The sequence below is a fragment of the Staurois parvus genome, unplaced genomic scaffold, assembly GCF_062004578.1.
Source record: "Staurois parvus isolate SC_StPar_1 unplaced genomic scaffold, SC_StPar_1.0 ptg000920l, whole genome shotgun sequence".
Taxonomy (NCBI): Eukaryota; Metazoa; Chordata; class Amphibia; order Anura; family Ranidae; genus Staurois; species Staurois parvus.
Window position 1 is genome coordinate 694,066 of NW_028318716.1, and position 22,350 is coordinate 716,415.

The window sequence follows — 22,350 nt, forward strand, 5'->3', positions numbered from 1 at the left end:
CGCATGCACAAGAAGCAGTGCTCCTTGTGAATGGTAAGGCGGTACCTGGGACACATGACAGATCCCAGAAGCCGCCGGACCAATCACAAAGCGCAGCGCTTCTCGCGCATGCGCACTGGGCATCCGGCTGTCCGACGAGCGCCCACACTACAGAAGCCGGGAAGACAGCGCGCGGCTGGATCGAGGAACAGGTAAGATAAAAAAAAAAAACTCTGCGGAAGTAAGAGTGGGTACCTGTCAAATTTAGGTACCCGCTCCCCCTCCCTCCCCAAAGGTCAGCAGTCATCCCTGTGCTGTGTCCCCAGTCTCTGGTCATCCCTGTGCTGTGTCCCCAGTCTCTGGTCATCCCTGTGCTGTGTCCCCAGTCTCTGGTCATCCCTGTGCTGTGTCCCCAGTCTCTGGTCATCCCTGTGCTGTGTCCCCAGTCTCTGGTCATCCCTGTGCTGTGTCCCCAGTCTCTGGTCATCCCTGTGCTGTGTCCCCAGTCTCTGGTCATCCCTGTGCTGTGTCCCCAGTCTCTGGTCATCCCTGTGCTGTGTCCCCAGTCTCTGGTCATCCCTGTGCTGTGTCCCCAGTCTCTGGTCATCCCTGTGCTGTGTCCCCAGTCTCTGGTCATCCCTGTGCTGTGTCCCCAGTCTCTGGTCATCCCTGTGCTGTGTCCCCAGTCTCTGGTCATCCCTGTGCTGTGTCCCCAGTCTCTGGTCATCCCTGTGCTGTGTCCCCAGTCTCTGGTCATCCCTGTGCTGTGTCCCCAGTCTCTGGTCATCCCTGTGCTGTGTCCCCAGTCTCTGGTCATCTCCTGTGCTGTGTCCCCAGTCTCTGGTCATCCCTGTGCTGTGTCCGCAGTCTCTGGTCATCCCTGTGCTGTGTCCGCAGTCTCTGGTCATCTCCTGTACTGTGTCCGCAGTCTCTGGTCATCTCCTGTACTGTGTCCGCAGTCTCTGGTCATCCCTGTACTGTGTCCGCAGTCTCTGGTCATCCCTGTACTGTGTCCGCAGTCTCTGGTCATCCCTGTACTGTGTCCGCAGTCTCTGGTCATCCCTGTACTGTGTCCGCAGTCTCTGGTCATCCCTGTACTGTGTCCGCAGTCTCTGGTCATCCCTGTACTGTCCGCAGTTCTGGTCATCCCTGTACTGTGTCCGCAGTCTCTGGTCATCCCTGTACTGTGTCCGCAGTCTCTGGTCATCCCTGTACTGTGTCCGCAGTCTCTGGTCATCCCTGTACTGTTAATTAGTTTGCACTACTGTACGAGTTGTTTTTTCTAAACCAAAAGCTCGATATTCAGGTTTCATTGCAGTGTTGGCACTTTGAAAGAAATAAGTTGGTTTTGGGTTGCAGTTTGGGCACTCGGGCTCAAAAAGGTTCGCCATCACTGCCCTAGACCCTGCATTCACTATATCTGGTCTCCCTGGACCCTGCATTCACTATATTTGCTCTCCCCAGGACCCTGCATTCACTATATTTGCTCTCCCCAGGACCCTGCATTCAATATATCTGTTCTCCCTGGACCCCGCATTCACTATATCTGGTCTCCCCAGACCCCGCATTCACTATATCCGGTCTCCCCAGACCCTGCATTCACTATATCTGGTCTCCACAGACCCTGCATTCACTATATCTGGTCTCCCCAGACCCTGCATTCACTATATCCGCTCTCCCCGGACCCTGCATTCACTATATCTGGTCTCCCCGGACCCAGCATTCACTATATCTGCTCTCCCCGGACCCCGCATTCACTATATCTGTTCTCCCCAGACCCCGCATTCAGTATATCCGGTCTCCCCAGACCCTGCATTCACTATATCTGGTCTCCTCAGACCCTGCATTCACTATATCTGGTCTCCCCAGACCCTGCATTCACTATATCCGCTCTCCCTGGACCCTGCATTCACTATATCTGGTCTCCCCGGACCCAGCATCCCTGTGCTGTGTCCCCAGTCTCTGGTCATCCCTGTGCTGTGTCCCCAGTCTCTGGTCATCCCTGTGCTGTGTCCCCAGTCTCTGGTCATCCCTGTGCTGTGTCCCCAGTCTCTGGTCATCCCTGTGCTGTGTCCCCAGTCTCTGGTCATCCCTGTGCTGTGTCCCCAGTCTCTGGTCATCCCTGTGCTGTGTCCCCAGTCTCTGGTCATCCCTGTGCTGTGTCCCCAGTCTCTGGTCATCCCTGTGCTGTGTCCCCAGTCTCTGGTCATCCCTGTGCTGTGTCCCCAGTCTCTGGTCATCCCTGTGCTGTGTCCCCAGTCTCTGGTCATCTCCTGTGCTGTGTCCCCAGTCTCTGGTCATCCCTGTGCTGTGTCCCCAGTCTCTGGTCATCCCTGTGCTGTGTCCGCAGTCTCTGGTCATCCCTGTGCTGTGTCCGCAGTCTCTGGTCATCCCTGTACTGTGTCCGCAGTCTCTGGTCATCCCTGTACTGTGTCCGCAGTCTCTGGTCATCCCTGTACTGTGTCCGCAGTCTCTGGTCATCTCCTGTACTGTGTCCGCAGTCTCTGGTCATCTCCTGTACTGTGTCCGCAGTCTCTGGTCATCCCTGTACTGTGTCCGCAGTCTCTGGTCATCCCTGTACTGTGTCCGCAGTCTCTGGTCATCCCTGTACTGTGTCCGCAGTCTCTGGTCATCCCTGTACTGTGTCCGCAGTCTCTGGTCATCCCTGTACTGTCCGCAGTTCTGGTCATCCCTGTACTGTGTCCGCAGTCTCTGGTCATCCCTGTACTGTGTCCGCAGTCTCTGGTCATCCCTGTACTGTGTCCGCAGTCTCTGGTCATCCCTGTACTGTGTCCGCAGTCTCTGGTCATCCCTGTACTGTGTCCGCAGTCTCTGGTCATCCCTGTACTGTGTCCGCAGTCTCTGGTCATCCCTGTACTGTGTCCGCAGTCTCTGGTCATCCCTGTGCTGTGTCCGCAGTCTCTGGTCATCCCTGTGCTGTGTCCGCAGTCTCTGGTCATCTCCTGTACTGTGTCCGCAGTTCTGGTCATCCCTGTACTGTGTCCGCAGTCTCTGGTCATCCCTGTACTGTGTCCGCAGTCTCTGGTCATCCCTGTACTGTGTCCGCAGTCTCTGGTCATCCCTGTACTGTGTCCGCAGTCTCTGGTCATCCCTGTACTGTTAATTAGTTTGCACTACTGTACGAGTTGTTTTTTCTAAACCAAAAGTTCGATATTCAGGTTTCATTGCAGTGTTGGCACTTTGAAAGAAATAAGTTGGTTTTGGGTTGCAGTTTGGGCACTCGGGCTCAAAAAGGTTCGCCATCACTGCCCTAGACCCTGCATTCACTATATCTGGTCTCCCTGGACCCTGCATTCACTATATTTGCTCTCCCCAGGACCCTGCATTCACTATATTTGCTCTCCCCAGGACCTTGCATTCAATATATCTGGTCTCCCCAGACCCTGCATTCACTATATCTGTTCTCCCCGGACCCCGCATTCACTATATCTGGTCTCCCCAGACCCCGCATTCACTATATCCGGTCTCCCCAGACCCTGCATTCACTATATCTGGTCTCCACAGACCCTGCATTCACTATATCTGGTCTCCCCAGACCCTGCATTCACTATATCCGCTCTCCCCGGACCCTGCATTCACTATATCTGGTCTCCCCGGACCCAGCATTCACTATATCTGCTCTCCCCGGACCCCGCATTCACTATATCCGGTCCCCCCGGACCCCGCATTCACTATATCTGCTCTCCCCAGACCCCGCATTCACTATATCTGCTCTCCCCGGACCCTGCATTCACTATATCCGGTCCCCCCGGACCCCGCATTCACTATATCTGCTCTCCCCAGACCCCGCATTCACTATATCCGGTCTCCCCAGACCCTGCATTCACTATATCCGGTCTCCCCGGACCCCGCATTCACTATTTCCGCTCTCCCCGGACCCCGCATTCACTATTTCCGCTCTCCCCGGACCCTGCATTCACTATATCCGCTCTCTCTGGACCCCGCATTCACTATATCCGCTCTCCCACAGTACACACAACATGGAAATGCAATTATTGTAGTAAATATAAACTGCTAAATACCTTTTCTCATCAGCAGTATATAACAGTCTTGTGTCTTCTATCAGTATCCAACTGAGCACTGGTTAATCTTGTAGGAGGTGTTTTCATTCTCCCCTGATTGTCCTATGTGGCTGCATGACCCCTGATCCTCTGTCTGGACAGTCCTGATTGGCCCTGTGCAGATCACATGCACTCTCACAAGCAACTCTCTAGCAATGCACACCAAACTGAAAAAAAAGGAAAAAAAGCACACAGGTGGTGCAAACACCTAGCGCACAATCCAAGGTTTATTAAAATGTGTAAAAAAGACACAAACCATACTCACAAACTTAGCACATAAGAAGCCTGCAATGCCATAAAGATGGCCGAAATGGTGGCAGCTCTGAGGAAAGAGAGGCGTCCCCGAAACGCGTTAGAAGACCAACCACACCACCAGTTGGACACTCTGCCACCATTTTGGCTATTTCTGTGGCCTTACAGGCTTTTTATGCTCTAAGTTTGTGAGTTTTTTTCTTTTTTTTTTATACATTTTAATAAACCTTGGATAATGCGCCACCTGTGTGCTTTTTTTCCAGCTCGTTGATCTCCCCATCTGAGGAGGGCGGCATCTCCGGGACTTTATCCATAGGTTATTCACACATCAGAACCCTCGCCTCTCCCTGGTATTGGCCCATTTGAGGCGCTGGAGAGTTAGCACTTTTGTCAGACCACATTGAGCATGTGTAGTTTGCCCCCAAGGCTCCGTTCTACCAGCAAGTGGATTGGGGACAGTAGAAGAAGGGTAGGATCAGCGAAGACAGGATCAAACAGCCTTTTTACAAAATGCAGAGGATTAACCCCTTAGGTTCCACAGTGAGTATAACAAGCATGCTTTACTGCATCTACAGACTGATTGTACTGTTGGGGGTTTAGTAACTCTTTAAGTCGTAATTTACAATCGTACGTTCTTCAACACATCACTGTGATATCACAATCTGATTGACTGAAATACAATCATATTAATGAACAAAGCATCTCAATACTGCCTATTGATCTACGACAGTGATCTCCAAACTGTGGCTCAGGGGCCAGATGTGGCCCTTTGCTTGCTTTTATCTGGCCCCTAGGGCACTATTCCTCCCACTGATATCAACAGTGGGGCATATTTGATCAAGTTGACACCAACAAAGTGGAATAATTCCTCACAGCGATACCAACAATGGGGCACTATTCCTTCCACTGACACCAATGATGGGCACTATTCCTCCCACTGATACCAATAAGGGGGCATAATTCCTCCCACTGACACCAATGATGGGGCATAATTCCTGTCACTGATACCAACAGTAAGGCACTATTCCTACCAATGACCCAAACTATGGGGCACTATTCCTCTCACTGACACCAATGATAAAGCACTATTCCTCCCACTGACACCAATGATGGGACACTATTCCATCCACTGATACCAATGATGGGGTACTATTCCCCCCACTGATACCAATGATGGGGCACTATTCCTCCCACTGATACCAATGATGGGGCACTATTCCTCCCACTGATACCAATGATGGGGCACTATTCCTCCCACTGACACCAATGATGGGGCACTATTCCTCCCACTGACACCAATGATGGGGCACTATTCCTCCCACTGACACCAATGATGGGGCACTATTCTTCCCACTAATACCAATGATGTGGCACTATTTCTCCCACTGACACCAATGATGGGGCACTATTCCTCCCACTAACACCAATGATGGGGCACTATTCTTCCCACTAATACCAACGATGGGGCACTATTCTTCCCACTGACACCAATGATGGGGCACTATTCCTCCCACTGACACCAATGATGGGGCACTATTCCTCCCACTAACACCAATGATGGGGCACTATTCTTCCCACTAATACCAATGATGGGGCACTATTCCTCCCACTGACACCAATGATGGGGCACTATTCCTCCCACTGACACCAATGATGGGGCACTATTCCTCCCACTGATACCAATGATGGGGCACTATTCCTCCCACTAACACCAATGATGGGGCACTATTCCTCCCACTGACACCAATGATGGGGCACTATTCCTCCCACTGATACCAATGATGGGGCACTATTTCTCCCACTGATACCAATGATGGGACACTATTTCTCCCACTGACACCAATGATGGGGCACTACTCCTCCCACTGATACCAATGATGGGGCACTATCCCTCCCACTGATACCAATGATGGGGCGCTATTCCATCCACTGACACCAATGATGTGGCACTATTCCTCCCACTGACACCAATGATGGGGCACTATTCCTCCCACTGATACCAATGATGGGGCACTATTTCTCCCACTGATACCAATGATGGGACACTATTTCTCCCACTGACACCAATGATGGGGCACTACTCCTCCCACTGATACCAATGATGGGGCACTATCCCTCCCACTGATACCAATGATGGGGCGCTATTCCATCCACTGACACCAATGATGGGGCACTATTTCTCCCACTGATACCAATGATGGGGCACTATTCCTCCCACTGATACCAATGATGGGACACTATTCCTCCCACTGATACCAATGATGGGGCACTATTCCTCCCACTGACACCAATGATGGGACACTATTCCTCCCACTGACACCAATGATGGGGCACTATTTCTCCCACTGATACCAATGAAGGGGCACTATTCTTTCCACTGATACCAATGATGGGGCACTATTCCTCCCACTGACACCAATGATGGGGCAATCTTCCTCCCACTCACACCAATGATGGGGCATTATTTTCTCCCAGTTTGGCCCCCTCAAAGTCTTAAGAACAGTAAACTATCCCTTTGTTTAAAATCTTTGGAGACCCCTGATCTAAGACAATCGATAATATTCTCCCCTGACCGTTCAACTCTGTTTGATCATATCTGATCGAACTTGAGTCTAAAACAATCGGAAGGAAAGGTACGCCTAGGCAATTGTTTGATGAATGCGATCATTCTGATTGAATCACGCATTGATTGGATAGTAAAATCGAAGTGTGTATGGCCACCATGAGGCTCACCATACACAATGTATGAATGTGATCTCTGTACAATCAATTTTAGATTTACTAATACTATGTAATATCAGGGGACCTACCTAAACTGTCCAGTCAGTCTGCATCCAATCAAGCAGGTCCTTCTACTAAACACTTGTTGGTGGATCTAATGGTGGCCACTCACACTTTATTGTTATTATCCAATTCAATCAAAACCACAAACAAAAGAATCGGCAAAACCTCCCATCCAATGAATGTAGATTAGATTTGGGGGCCGGACAATATTCCCTGGAATGCATAGATTTTGCTAAAATTGGTGAAGAATGAGCCAACCTCATCTGCCTGCCATGAACTTGTCCCTGAATTAGGCTCATGCTGAGCTACTTTTATACTGCGGTCGCACTGGGTGCGATTTGCATGCCATGTGACTTGAGGGAGGAGAGAGAGAGGGGGGGAGAGAGTGAGAGGGGGAAGATAGAGGGGGGAAGAGAGAGAGGGGGGAGATAGAGGAGGGAAGAGAGAGAGGGGAGAAGAGAGTGAGAGGGGGAAGATAGAGGGGGGAAGAGAGAGAGGGGGGAGATAGAGGAGGGAAGAGAGAGAGGGGAGAAGAGAGTGAGAGGGGGAAGATAGAGGGGGGAAGAGAGAGAGGGGAGAAGAGTGCGAGAGGGAGAAGAGAGAGAGAGGGGGGAAGAGAGAGAGGGGGAAGATAGAGGGGGAAGTGAGAGGGGGGAAGAGAGAGGGGGGACAGGGAAGAGAGAGAGTGAAGAGAGGGAAGAGAGAGAGAGAGAAGAGAGGGGGGAGATAGAGTGGCGAAGAGAGAGAGGGGGAAGATAGAGGGAGGAAGTGAGAGGGGGGAAGAGAGAGAGAGGGAACAGGGAAGAGAGAGAGAGAGAAGAGAGGGAAGAGAGAGAGGGGGGAAGATAGAGTGGGGAAGAGAGAGAGGGGGGAAGATAGAGGGGGAAGAGAGAGGGGGAAGAGAGAGAGGGGGGAAGATAGAGGGGGAAGAGAGAGGGGGAAGATAGAGGGGGAAGAGAGAGAGAGGGGGAAGAGAGAGAGAGGAGGAAGAGAGAGAGAGGGAACAGGGGAGAGAGAGAGAGAGAGAGAGAGAGAGAGAGAAGAGAGGGAAGAGAGAGAGGGAATAGAGAGGGGGGAAGAGAGAGGGGGGAAGAGAGAGAGAGGGGGGGATGGAAGTGAGAGGGAAGAGAGGGGGGTAAGAGAGAGAAGAGAAAGAGAGAAGAGGGGGAGAGAGAAGGAAGGAAGTGAGAGGGAAGAGAGAGAGAGAGAGGGGGGTAAGAGAGAGAGGGAAGAGAGAGAGAGGGGGGTAAGAGAGAGGGGGAGAGAGAAAAAATCAAGCACTGATCTGCATGCTTGCCTCCAAAAAGCCACCCTCCTCCAAGTACGAATTTGCTACCCTGCTGAAATCCTCCCTCCCAGCACAAATCTTTGTCGTCCCCCATCCCCCCTCCCAGCTCAAATCCTCTCCCTTTCCCCTAATTCCTTCAGCACAAAAAAAGTAAACACTAATCTGCATGCTTGCCCAGAAAAAGCCACCCTCTTCCAAGTACAAATTTTCCCCCCTGCTGAAATCCCCTCTCCTAGCACAAATCTTTGTTCCCCCCCCCCATCCCCCCTCCCAGCTCAAATCTTCTCCCTTTCCCCTAAATCCTCCAGCACAAAAAAAAACGAGCACTAATCTGCATGCTTGCCCCCAAGAAGCCACCCTCCTCCAAGTACAAATTTGCCCCCCTGCTGAAATCCCCCCTCCCAGCATAAATCTTTGTCCCCCCCATCCCCCCTCCCACCTCAAATCCTCTCCCTTTCCCCTAATTCCTTCAGCACAGAAAATAAAGAGCACTAATCTGCATGCTTGCCCCTAAAAAGCCACCCTCCTCCAAATATAAATTTGCCCCCCCTGCTGAAATCCCCCCTCCCAGCACAAATCTTTGCCCCCCCATCTTCCCACCCAGCACAAATCTTTGTCCTCCTCATCCCCGCTCCTAGCACAAATCTTTGTCCCCTCCCAGCTCAAATCCTCTCCCTTTCCCCTAATTCCTGCAGCACAAAAAAATCAAGCACTGATCTGCATGCTTGCCCCCAAAAAGCCACCCTCCTCCAAGTACGAATTTGCCCCCCTGCTGAAATCCTCCCTCCCAGCACAACTCTTTGCCCCCCCATCACCCCTCCCAGCTCAAATCCTCTCCCTTTCCCCTAATTCCTTCAGCACAAAAAAAAATTGAACACTAATCTGCATGCTTGCCCCCAAAAAGCCACCCTCCTCCAAGTACAAATTTGCCCCCCCCTGCTGAAATCCCCCCTCCCAGCACAAATCTTTGCCCCCCCCATCCCCCCTCCCAGCACAAATCTTTGCCCCCCCCCCCTTCCCAGCACAAATCTTTGTCTCCCCTATCCCCACTCACAGCACAAATCTTTGTACAAATTTGCCCCCTGCTGAAATCCTCCCTCCCAGCACAAATATCCCCTCCCCCCAAAAACAAATTACCCCTTCAAGCACAAATCCTCTATCCCCCACTCCAAACCCCTCTTCAATCCCCCATCCTAGCACAAATACAGCCCAATTATCCCTACAAGCACCACCACCTCCCAAAAAATGTCCCCTCCTAGGACAAATCCCCTCCCCCCTCACCATATACCACTCCAAATCCCCTCTCCTAGCAAGAATCCTCTTCCCCCACCTGCCCTCCCAACACTAATCCAACAAACTATCACTAGTAGCAACCCCTCCCCAAATTTCTCCTCCTAGAACAAATCTTACCCCATCCCAAACCCCCCCCCCCCCCCCGATTTCCCCCTCCCAACACAGTTCTCCCCCCAATCTCCTCGCAGCGCCCCCTTACCTCACATGATACCACAGTGCCCAGGGCAGCCGCGCCCCCTGCCCACCCCGTGTCCCGGACCTGCTGGGGGGAATTCAATAAAGCCGCGGCACCATTTTTTTGGCGTTGACCCTTTGTGTTAATGTACTGCATCCAATTCATAAAGCATTTGTGCCATTTTTACACTGAATGCGCCAATGCTCAAGATGAAGAATCACATTATTCTGAATGATCCTGTGCACCCCTGAGCACAGAGTCATGGTTAAGGGGGTACCACCAGTCCTCCTGTACAGGGCCCAGGCCAGCAGGGGGGGTGGATTGGATATGGACAGGGAGGGTCATCAGCAGAGGCAGACTGGCAACACATGGAGCACCCGGGCAATAGGGGATCATGGGACCCCTGTATCCTCGCCCACACTCAAATCACACCCAAAAAAGCCTATGAAAGGTACCAGGGGCATCTCATGGGGCCCTATACTGACCCCGGGCCCTCAGGTAGTGCCTGAGTTTCCGAATGGTCAGTCTGCCCTTGGTCATCGGCATGATGGGGGTGGGGGGCAATTACTGGAACTGATCCTCTGTACGGCTCTCTCTACAGCAGCTGAAAGTTGGCTTCTTCTCCTCTCCCTCTTGCTGGCTTTCAGCTGCTGCAGAGAGACCCATACAGGGGATTGGTTCCAGTAATTGCTCCCCCGCTGCACCCATCACCCTCCCTGTGCACCATACTGTTCCCCCTGCTGCCCAGGCCCACTGCATGCCTCCACGGTGCTGCTGGCCTCCCCCTCTCCATTACACAGCACACAATAGAATGCTTCTGGATGGAGAATGGGGGAAGGGTCCGGCAAATATGTCACTTTTGTCAGCCCCTTTTTTTCCTGAGTGAACACAATGAGTGAACGGTACAGATCACTTGCTGTGTCTATTCATAACTGACATACCTGACATTTCTGGATATGTCACGTTTGCCAGCCCTTTCTTTCCTGAGTGAACACAATGAGTGATCAGTACCGATCACTTGCTGTGTCTATTCATAACTGACATACCTGACATTTCTGGATATGTCACATTTTCCAGCCCCTTTCTTTCCTGAGTGAACACAATGAGTGATTAGTACCGATCACTTGCTTTGTCTATTCATAACTGACATACCTGACATTTCTGGATATGTAACATTTGCCAGCCCCTTTCTTTCCTGAGTGAACACAATGAGTGATCGGTACTGATCACTTGCTGAGTCTATTTATATCTGAAGCTTAATATAAACAGTTTTTTTGGGGGGGAATCGGGGTCCTGTCAGGTTGGCTGTATGGGGCCCCATGGTTTCTAACAGCAGCTCTGCCTGAGCATTGTGCCTTCCGTTATGTGAAGCGAAAAAAAGTACAAGAGCTTCTGTGGGGTAGATTTCAGCAATTTGTGGCCCCATGGACATCATTGGTTGCGCCTGCAAAAACATGTTTTCACACTATGTGTAATGGCAGTGAGCTTTAGCAATCTCTGACAGTCTCATGCAACATGTTAAGAGTCTCTAACCACACCTCTAGTATGTCTGCAGTCTCTGACCATCTTCTGTAGCATAGTCACGGTCTCTGACCATCTCCTATAACATAGCAATGGGCTCTGACCAACTTCTGTAGCATGTCAGCAGTTTTTAACTATCTCCTGTAGCATGCCAGTGGTCTCTAACCATCTGTTACAGCATGCCCAGGTGTCTGACTATCTCCTGTAGCAATCCCATTGTCAATTTCGTGTAGCACGTCTTCATTTTTAACTATTTCTTATAGCATGCCAGTGGTTCCTGACCATCTGTGGCAAGTTCCATTCTCTGTCCGTCTCCTGTAGCATGCCTGTGGTCTGTGACGATCTCCTGTTGTATGTTTTTAACTTTTAACTCTCTCTTCTAGCATGCCAGTAGCCTCTAACCACCTCCTATAGCATGTATTTTGAAAAATATTTGTCATATATTTTGTAATAAAAACGCATTTCAACATACAGTATATATTATAAATATTCTTCCCAAATATATTGACATATATTTGAAATACTACAATTTTGGCCATATTCAATATATTTCAAAATATATTTATATATATACAGTCAGGTCCATAAATATTGGGACATCGACACCATTCTAAAATTTTTGGCTCTATACACCACCACAATGGATTTGAAATGAAACAAAGAAGATGTGCTTTAACTGCAGACTATCAGCTTTAATTTGAGGGTATTTACATCCAAATCAAGTGAACAGTGTAAGAATTACAACAATTTGCATATGTGCCTCCCACTTTTTAAGGGACCAAAAGTAATGGGACAGAATAATAATCATAAATCAAACTTTCACTTTTTAATACTTGGTTGCAAATCCTTTGCAGTCAATTACAGCCTGAAGTCTGGAACGCATAGACATCACCAGACGCTGGGTTTCATCCCTGGTGATGCTCTTCCAGGCCTCTACTGCAACTGTCTTCAGTTCCTGCTTGTTCTTGGGGCATTTTCCCTTCAGTTTTGTCTTCAGCAAGTGAAATGCTCAATCGGATTCAGGTCAGGTGATTGACTTGGCCATTGCATAACATTCCACTTCTTTCCCTTAAAAAACTCTTTGGTTGCTTTTGCAGTATGCTTTGGGTCATTGTCCATCTGCACTGTGAAGTGGCGTCCAATGAGTTCTGAAGCATTTGGCTGAATATGAGCAGATAATATTGCCCGAAACACTTCAGAATTCATCCGGCTGCTTTTGTCAGCAGTCACATCATCAATAAATACAAGAGAACCAGTTCCATTGGCAGCCATACATGCCCACGCCATGACACTACCACCACCATGCTTCACTGATGAGGTGGTATGCTTAGGATCATGAGCAGTTCCTTTCCTTCTCCATACTCTTCTCTTCCCATCACTCTGGTACAAGTTGATGTCGGTCTCATCTGTCCATAGGATGTTGTTCCAGAACTGTGAAGGCTTTTTTAGATGTCGTTTGGCAAACTTTAATCTGGCCTTCCTGTTTTTGAGGCTCACCAATGGTTTCCATCTTGTGGTGAACCCTCTGTATTCACTCTGGTGAAGTCTTCTCTTGATTGTTGACTTTGACACACATACACCTACCTCCTGGAGAGTGTTCTTGATCTGGCCAACTGTTGTGAAGGGTGTTTTCTTCAACAGGGAAAGAATTCTTCGGTCATCCACCACAGTTGTTTTCCATGGTCTTCCGGGTCTTTTGGTGTTGCTGAGCTCACCGGTGCGTTCCTTCTTTTTAAGAATGTTCCAAACAGTTGTTTTGGCCACGCCTAATGTTTTTGCTATCTCTCTGATGGGTTTGTTGTTTTTTTTCAGCCTAATGATGGCTTGCTTCACTGATAGTGACAACTCTTTGGATCTCATCTTGAGAGTTGACAGCAACAGATTCCAAATGCAAATTGCACACTTGAAATGAACTCTGGACCTTTTATCTGCTCACTGTAATTGGGACAATGAGGGAATAACACACCTGGCCATGGAACAGCTGAGAAGCCAATTGTCCCATTACTTTTGGCCCCTTAACAAGTGGGAGGCACATATACAAACAGTTGTAATTCCTACACCGTTCACCTGATTTGGATGTAAATGCCCGCAAATTAAAGCTGGCCGTCTGCAGTTAAAGCACGTCTTGTTCGTTTCATTTCAAAACCATTGTGGTGTATAGAGCCAAAAATTTTAGAATTGTGTCCATGTCCCAATATTTATGGACCTGACTGTATATGTTGAAATATATTTAATATGGCCAAAATTGTAGCATTTTGGAAACTATAGGTTTTTTGCTTGTTAAGCTTTGAGCTTCGAGCCACAAGCTACAAAACTCTCAAGTGTGAATGGGGCCTGAAAGTTTTTGAGATTTTTCCCGTTTGGCACTCTCATTGACCTTTGTAAAAGTGTATCTTTAAAACTGGGCCCTCTGTTTAAGGGGCACCCCGTTTGTATTGACAGCATCCTCACCAATCCAAAAGATCGATTAACAGCCAATCTGATTGGTCTATTGATCATCTGAATCCAGTCCTTGTGTCTATTTGTTCCCTTAAAAAACAGTTGAGCAGAGTGCAATAGTAAAAATACACAGCGTGACCAATCAGGTTTCCAGCAACTTTCAGATCAGCTCAGAATGATTTCTGATTGGTTGCTGTGGGTTATTGCACTGACTTGACATGAAGGTGATAACAGATATAAGGGGGACAGAAGAAGTCTCAAAGTAATTTTCCTACCTTGAGCCCCGTCCCCAGCACAATGACATCATACTCTTCCTCCATGCCAGAATGGTATCTGGTAGTCACGTCCGTGGCTCCGTGTGGTTTTTCTCCACTCTATAACACCGCACGATACCAGCTGCTGTTCTAATCTGATCTGCCAGACGCTGATAAGCCTGTCACTCGCCCCAGTAACCCAAAGCTGGGCCACGAGCTCGTAATCCATATGAGCAAGGCAGTGACACACCTGTAGCCAGCCCAGGGGAACCTTGGACTGCCCACCTAGAGACCCTACAATGTCCACATATGTGTTTATTATAAGAGAAAACAAAAATATATTGTATAGATTGTTTATTTAGAATTTATATGTGACGGGAGTCACTTTGGATGGAACACAGCCCCCTTTGGCGGGGTGGGGAGACCCCTGTCTCAGCTCCCCATATCCCTATTATGTGTAAGTCACCCTGTGCTTGTTAGGGGCACAGGGTGAAATGTTCTAATATTGATATGGGGGTTGTTCATTGTTTACTGCCATGTGGTCCCATTGTTCTATTGTGTGTATTGCTTGGGAGCAAACTATTATGGGATGTATGTGTTTGTGTATTGGCTTGGTGGGGGGTGTTTCCAGCAGCCCTCCTGATGGGGTGTCTGCTGATGTGTCTCTGATTGCTAGATTTGGTTTGCCCTGCCCTGTGTCCATATGCAGGGAGGTGGGTTGTTCCCTTGAATGTTTATATCTTGTGTCTGTGTTAAAATAAAGCAGTCTATTTCCTGGTTTCCTTCAAGTCTGGTGGTCTCTAGTCTTGTATGGTCAGCGGTGGGGTCCTTGATCGGTGTCCGGACAGGGAATCGGGAGTCTAACGGAAATACGGAGGTCTAATGGAAATAGTGCAGTCAGGGTCCGGTTCCGTTACATTATAATAACCTGGTCACATCATATCGCACTGATCCTTGGCTCATCATTTCAGAATATTATACATTCTGGGGCCTTTGCATGATGCAACATCTTGGTTTTAAAAATGGTGGTGTAGCGAAAGGCCCCCAGCATGTCTTGCACCACAACAAGGAGGTTGTTGAGGCCAGGCATTGGGCTGTAGGATATGGCTAGGGGTGATCTTAACTGCTGACTTTTCCAAAAGTCCTAAGCCAGTGATGGCGAACCCGTGGCACGCGTGCCACAGCCGGCACGCCTAGACTTATCTGTGGGCACGCCAGGAGAATCCAGCGGCGCGCTGTCTTCCCGGCTGTAGTGTGCGTGACAGCCGGGTCCCAAGTGCGCATGCACAAGAAGCAGTGCTCTTTGTGAATGGTAAGGCGGTACCTGGGACACATGACAGATCCCAGAAGCCGCCGGACCAATCACAAAGCGCAGCGCTTCTCGCGCATGCGCACTGGGCATCCGGCTGTCCGACGAGCGCCCACACTACAGAAGCCGGGCAGACAGCGCGCGGCTGGATCGAGGAACAGGTAAGATAAAAAAAAACTCTGCGGAAGTAAGAGCGGGTACCTGTCAAATTCAGGTACCCGCTCCCCCTCCCTCCCCAAAGGTCAGCAGTCATCTCTGTACTGTCCGCAGTCTCTGGTCATCCCTGTGCTGTCCGCAGTCTCTGGTCATCCCTGTGCTGTCCGCAGTCTCTGGTCATCCCTGTGCTGTCCGCAGTCTCTGGTCATCCCTGTGCTGTCCGCAGTCTCTGGTCATCCCCTGTACTGTCCGCAGTCTCTGGTCATCTCCTGTACTGTCCGCAGTCTCTGGTCATCCCTGTGCTGTCCGCAGTCTCTGGTCATCCCTGTACTGTGTCCGCAGTCTCTGGTCATCCCTGTGCTGTCCGCAGTCTCTGGTCATCTCCTGTACTGTGTCCGCAGTCTCTGGTCATCTCCTGTACTGTGTCTGCAGTCTCTGGTCATCTCCTGTACTGTGTCCACAGTCTCTGGTCATCCCTGTACTGTGTCCGCAGTCTCTGGTCATCCCTGTACTGTCCGCAGTCACTGGTCATCCCTGTACTGTGTCCGCAGTCTCTGGTCATCTCCTGTACTGTGTCCGCAGTCTCTGGTCATCTCCTGTACTGTCCGCAGTCTCTGGTCATCCCTGTACTGTGTCCGCAGTCTCTGGTCATCCCTGTACTGTCCGCAGTCTCTGGTCATCTCCTGTACTGTCCGCAGTCTCTGGTCATCTCCTGTACTGTCCGCAGTCTCTGGTCATCTCCTGTACTGTTCGCAGTCTCTGGTCATCTCCTGTACTGTGTCCGCAGTCTCTGGTCATCTCCTGTACTGTGTCCGCAGTCTCTGGTCATCTCCTGTACTGTGTCCGCAGTCTCTGGTCATCTCCTGTACTGTCCGCAGTCTCTGGTCATCTCCTGTACTGTCTGCAGTCTCTGGTCATCCCTGTACTGTGTCCGCAGTCTCTGGTCATCCCTGTACTGTGTCCGCAGTCTCTGGTCATCTCCTGTACTGTGTCCGCAGTCTCTGGTCATCCCTGTACTGTCCGCAGTCTGGTCATCTCCTGTACTGTGTCCGCAGTCTCTGGTCATCCCTGTACTGTGTCCGCAGTCTCTGGTCATCCCTGTACTGTGTCCACAGTCTCTGGTCATCCCTGTACTGTCCGCAGTCTCTGGTCATCCCTGTACTGTGTCTGCAGTCTCTGGTCATCCCTGTACTGTGTCTGCAGTCTCTGGTCATCCCTGTACTGTGTCTGCAGTCTTTGGTCATCCCTGTACTGTGTCCGCAGTCTCTGGTCATCTCCTGTACTGTGTCCGCAGTCTCTGGTCATCCCTGTACTGTGTCTGCAGTCTCTGGTCATCCCTGTACTGTCCGCAGTCTCTGGTCATCCCTGTACTGTCCGCAGTCTCTGGTCATCTCCTGTACTGTTCGCAGTCTCTGGTCATCTCCTGTACTGTGTCCGCAGTCTCTGGTCATCTCCTGTACTGTGTCCGCAGTCTCTGGTCATCTCCTGTACTGTGTCCGCAGTCTCTGGTCATCTCCTGTACTGTGTCCGCAGTCTCTGGTCATCTCCTGTACTGTGTCCGCAGTCTCTGGTCATCTCCTGTACTGTGTCCGCAGTCTCTGGTCATCTCCTGTACTGTCCGCAGTCTCTGGTCATCCCTGTACTGTGTCCGCAGTCTCTGGTCATCTCCTGTACTGTGTCCGCAGTCTCTGGTCATCCCTGTACTGTGTCCGCAGTCTCTGGTCATCTCCTGTACTGTGTCCGCAGTCTCTGGTCATCTCCTGTACCGTGTCCGCAGTCTCTGGTCATCTCCTGTACTGTGTCCGCAGTCTCTGGTCATCTCCTGTACTGTGTCCGCAGTCTCTGGTCATCCCTGTACTGTGTCCGCAGTCTCTGGTCATCCCTGTACTGTGTCCGCAGTCTCTGGTCATCCCTGTACTGTTAATTAGTTTGCACTACTGTACGAGTTGTTTTTTCTAAACCAAAAGCTCGATATTCAGGTTTCATTGCAGTGTTGGCACTTTGAAAGAAATAAGTTGGTTTTGGGTTGCAGTTTGGGCACTCGGGCTCAAAAAGGTTCGCCATCACTGTCCTAAGCTGATAACCTGGTAGTACAAGAGTGTATAGCTAGAGGGGCACGTGGCGTCTCATGTGTATGAGTACTTTATAACTAATTGTACTTCTTCACTTCCTGCCTTCCTGCCTTCCCGCACTGCTTCCCTCCTCACTTGCTACCTCTTCTTCCTTTCTTCTATCTTTCTTTCCCTCCTCTTTACTTTTTTTTACTTCCTCTTTTCCTTCCCTTTCGTCTCCTTTTCCTTCTCTCTTCCTTCCCTCCTCCATTTCTTCCTTCCTCTCTTCCATCTCTCCTCACTACCTTCCCTCCCTCATTTTCTCCTCTCATCCCTTCTCTCTTACTTCCCAGCTAGTCTTCCTCCTCCCTTTTTTCCTCCATTACTTTTTTTCTAATTTCCTTCTTTCCCTCTCTCCTCCTTTTATTCCTCTTTTTTCTTGTGTATTTTTTGCTTCGTATCTACCTTCTGTCCTCTAATCCTTTCTTTCTTCCTTCCCTTCCTCCTCCCTTTCCTAATTATTTCCTCCTTTTTTCCCTCAGTCCTTACTTTTATCCTTTCTTTTTTCCTTTCCTCCCTCCTCCCTTTCTTCATTCTCTCCTCCATTTCCTTCCACAGTCCTTCATCCCATCCTTTCTTTTTTCCTTCTCATCCTCCTCCCTTTCTTTATTCTCTTTCCCCTTCCTTCTTTCCTTTCTTAATCCTTCCTTTCTTCTGTCTCATCTCTCTTTCTTCATTCCTTCTTTACTGCCTGTCTTCCTTCCCTCCGTCTTCATTTCCTTAATTCCTTCCTCTCATTCTTTCACTCCCCTCCCTTAATTTCTCTCTTTTTTCCTCTATTCTTTCTTTCCTCCCTTTCTTTCCCTCATCCTTCCCCTTTTACTTTCCATTTCTGCTCTTCTCCCTTTATTCCTCCATCACTTTATTTTCACCCTACCTTCCTTCTCTCCTCCCTTTATTCCTCTTTTCCTTTTTCTCTTCCTTCCCTCATCATTTTATTCCTTTCGCTCTAACATCTCTCTTTCCTTTTTTCCCAAATTTCCTCCTCTCATCTTTTCTCTCTTAATCCCCTTCTGACTCTCATCCATTATTCTTCATCCATCACTTTGTTCTCCCCAATCCTTTCTTCCCTCTCTCCTCCCTTTTTCCTCTCTTTCCTCATTTATTTTTTCTTTCCTCTCTACCTTCTGTCCTCTCATCCTTTTTTATTCCTTCCTTCCATCCCTCCCTCCTCCCTTTCTTTTTTCTCTCCTCTCTTCCTTCTTTCTTTTCCTTAATCCTTCCTTTCTCCCTTTATTTCTTCTCTACTTCCCCCCCCCTTAGTTTCTCTCTTCCCCTCTTCCTTCTTTCCTCCCTTCCTTCCCTAATTCCTTCCTCTCACCCTTTCCCTCTCATCCCTTAGTTTCTCTCTTTTTTCCTTTACTTTCCTCCCTTTCTTTCCCCCATCCTTCTTACCTCACATTATGCCTCTCTTTCCTCATCTATTTTTTCCTTTCTCTCTTCCCTTTCTCTCCTCCCTTTGTTTCTCGCTTCCTTCCATCCTCACTTACTTTCTTTCCCTCTTCCTTCTCTCTGTCCTTCCCTCATCCTTTCTCTCTTCCTGCTCTCTTTATTTCTTTTTTCCTTCCTTTCCTCCCCTACTCTCTTCTTTCCTTCTGTCTCTCCTCTCTTAATTCTGCTCTTCTTTCCTCTCTACCTTCTCTTTTTCTTCTTTCCCTTCCTTCCCTAATTCCTTTCTCTCATCCTTTTCCTCTCCTCCCTTAAGTTCTTTCTTTTTTTCCTATCTACTTTCTTTCCTCCCTTTCTTTCCCTCTTTCTTTTCTGCTCTTCTCTCCCCTTTTTTTCCTCCATAATTTTCTTCTCTTTCTTCCTTCCCTCTCTCCTCCCTTTATTCCTCTCTTTCTTCGTCTATTTTTTCCTTCCTCACCTTCTCTCCTCCCATCCTTTCTTTCTTCCCTCCCTCCCTCCTTCCTTTCTTCCTTTTCTCCTTTCCTCAACCTTTCTTTTAATCCTTTCTTTCTTATCTCTCTTCCTTCCTTTCTTCCTTTTTTACTTCCTTCCCTATCTTCTCCCTTTGTTTCTTTGTTTCTTTCTTCCTTCCCTGCACAGTTACTTTTTTTCCCTCTTCATTCTCTCCTTCTTTTCCTTATTATTTCATGTCATTCTTCACTTTTCCTGCTCTCTTTCTTTCTTCACTCCTCTTTTTTTTTTCCTTTTTTTCCTCTCTTCCTTTCTCTCTATCTTCTCTCCTCCTTTCTTTCCTCATTCCTTCCCCTTATTTCTATATCTTCCTTCACGTCTTCCTCCCTTTCTTCTTTTCCTTCTTTTGTAATTGCCACTTTTCTGGGCAACCTAGTCTGCATTTAAATGTACTGCAAAATATACATAAAGCACATGATCTAAAAAAAAAAGAATTCGTATACTATACTATCATACTAACCTCATTTACCACAGTTAGCAGAATACAGAACAATCAGTATTTTTCATTTTGGTCTTTTAAACCTTTAATACAAGATACATGCCTGAAACCCACTGAAGGTAACGGGTTGCAAAATGTCATTGAAAGATTTAAGAGACCAACAATGGCTCCACCTGGTGACTAAATACGGTACCTGGATGTAAAAATGATCTGGATATAAAAACACTTCCATTTTTTTTCAAGCAGAATTCATAAAGAATACTATAGGGTATTCATCAAAAAGCAAATTATCTGTGTGAGAAACCTCAGAAGGATGCTGCTATTGTCCAACTCGATGGATGTTTGCAGGATCACTTTAATGACATTACTGACCCGGAACTAGGAAGCAGCTCAAGAGACTTTAAATGGCAGCTTCTGTCTGAAGTTTCTGACACGGGTATTTTGCCTTGTTACAGATTTCCATTAGGAGGTTGAAGATAAAGACTGACACAAGAGCAAATTCTTTCTAGTTGCCTGCTGAAGATGGAACCCAAATGCCCTCTGTGCCCATTCCTAGCATTGTTTGGCAATGAAGAACTGACATAAAAGAGATCAGGCTATTTGTATTAGTATTTTACTTTTAATGGCCTATCATGTATCTTGTTGGGGACCGAGTTGACCAGAGGACTTCCCTTACACCTCTAGCCGAGATAAAAAGTGAAAATCAGCAGGAACGAGCCGTGGTCAAGAACTTTCTGACGGAAGGAAGGAAAGAAGGAAGGAAAGAAGGAAGGAAAGAAGGAAAGAAGGAAAGAAGGAAGGAAAGAAGGAAGGAAAGAAGGAAAGAAAGAAGGAAAGAAAGAAGGAAAGAAGGAAGGAAAGAAGGAGGGAAAGAAGGAAATAAGGAAGGAAAGAAGGAAGGAAAGAAGGAAGGAAAGAAGGAAGGAAAGAAAGAAGGAAAGAAGGAAGGAAAGAAGGAAAGAAGGAAGGAAAGAAGGAAGGAAAGAAGGAAGGAAAAAAGGAAAGAAGGAAGGAAAGAAGGAAAGAAGGAAGGAAAGAAGGAAAGAAGGAAGGAAAGAAGGAAGGAAAGAAGGAGGGAAAGAAGGAAAGAAGGAAGGAAAGAAGGAAAGAAGGAAGGAAAGAAGGAAGGAAAGAAGGAAGGAAAGAAGGAAAGAAGGAAGGAAAGAAGGAAAGAAGGAAGGAAAGAAGGAAGGAAAGAAGGAAGGAAAAAAGGAAAGAAGGAAGGAAAGAAGGAAAGAAGGAAGGAAGGAAGGAAAGAAGGAAAGAAAGAAGGAAGGAAAGAAGGAAAGAAGGAAGGAAGGAAGGAAAGAAGGAAGGAAAGAAGGAAGGAAAGAAGGAAAGAAGGAAGGAAAGAAGGAAGGAAAGAAGGAAGGAAAGAAGGAAAGAAGGAAGGAAAGAAGGAACGAAGGAAGGAAGGAAGGAAGGAAAGAAGGAAAGAAAGAAGGAAGGAAAGAAGGAAGGAAAGAAGGAAAGAAGGAAGGAAAGAAGGAAAGAAAGAAGGAAAGAAGGAAAGAAAAAAGGAAGGAAAGAAAGAAGGAAGGAAAGAAGGAAGGAAGGAAAGAAGGAAGGAAAGAAGGAAAGAAAGAAGGAAAGAAGGAAAGAAAGAAAGAAAGAAAGAAAGAAAGAAAGAAAGAAAGAAAGAAAGAAAGAAAGAAAGAAAGAAAGAAAAAGAATTTTAGGCCTTTGAAAGTGAAATAAAGCTGGGTGTATGCGGAATGCACAATGCACACTGTCAGCCCTGGTGGTTGAGGAGTGTTTGGCTGTGCGCCCCTTGCCTTGTAGGAAGAGTTCAGCTCGAGGAATGGGATCTTGAGGAAATAGTGACCAGCAGCTGTGATAACACACATTGAAGTTCTGTTTGTTTCTGACAAAAGTATCCAAGCAACCGTGAGATTCTGCCACCAACTTCTGCTCCTAATTACTATGGAAACCCTTGAATTCACTTCTAGAACGTCAGCATCCTCTCCAGCACTGAGGGGTAATGTGAGGTGAAGGAAAATACTAATAGACCCATAATAAGACTGAACGATGAGCACTAACCCGTGACCACAATCCCGATCTCATAGGGGCCCCATTACAATCATGTGGTTTGCTGTAGATTAATGGATGCTCACTGTAGGGAAGCTGCACCACACTTAAAGCTGAACTAAGCAAACATTGTCTAAATACATTCGTCATGTGCATTCTTCCTTGAATCTTGGTGTTCTTTGTGTATTTCTTTCAGATCTGTGCAGTAATCCAATGTGAGGCTTTACCTCTGTGCAGGAGCTTCCTGTAAAAAAAGACCACTGACTGCTGCTCTCTCCCTTTGTGCAGGAAGACTGGTCTTGTCTCTGCCCCCTTCTGTA

General features: G+C 48.2%; 1 protein-coding gene across 1 annotated transcript in view; it reads right to left on the reverse strand.

Moving 5' to 3' along the window:
- The window catches only part of LOC149442037 (rab GDP dissociation inhibitor alpha-like), a 66,829-nt gene extending 52,696 nt beyond the window's left edge, over positions 1-14,133 (reverse strand). The window contains exon 1 of the mRNA XM_089656594.1: positions 14,089-14,133. Coding sequence (XP_089512720.1) covers positions 14,089-14,133 — 45 coding nt within the window. The remainder of the gene's footprint in view (positions 1-14,088) is intronic.
- Positions 14,134-22,350: the final 8,217 nt, after the last annotated feature.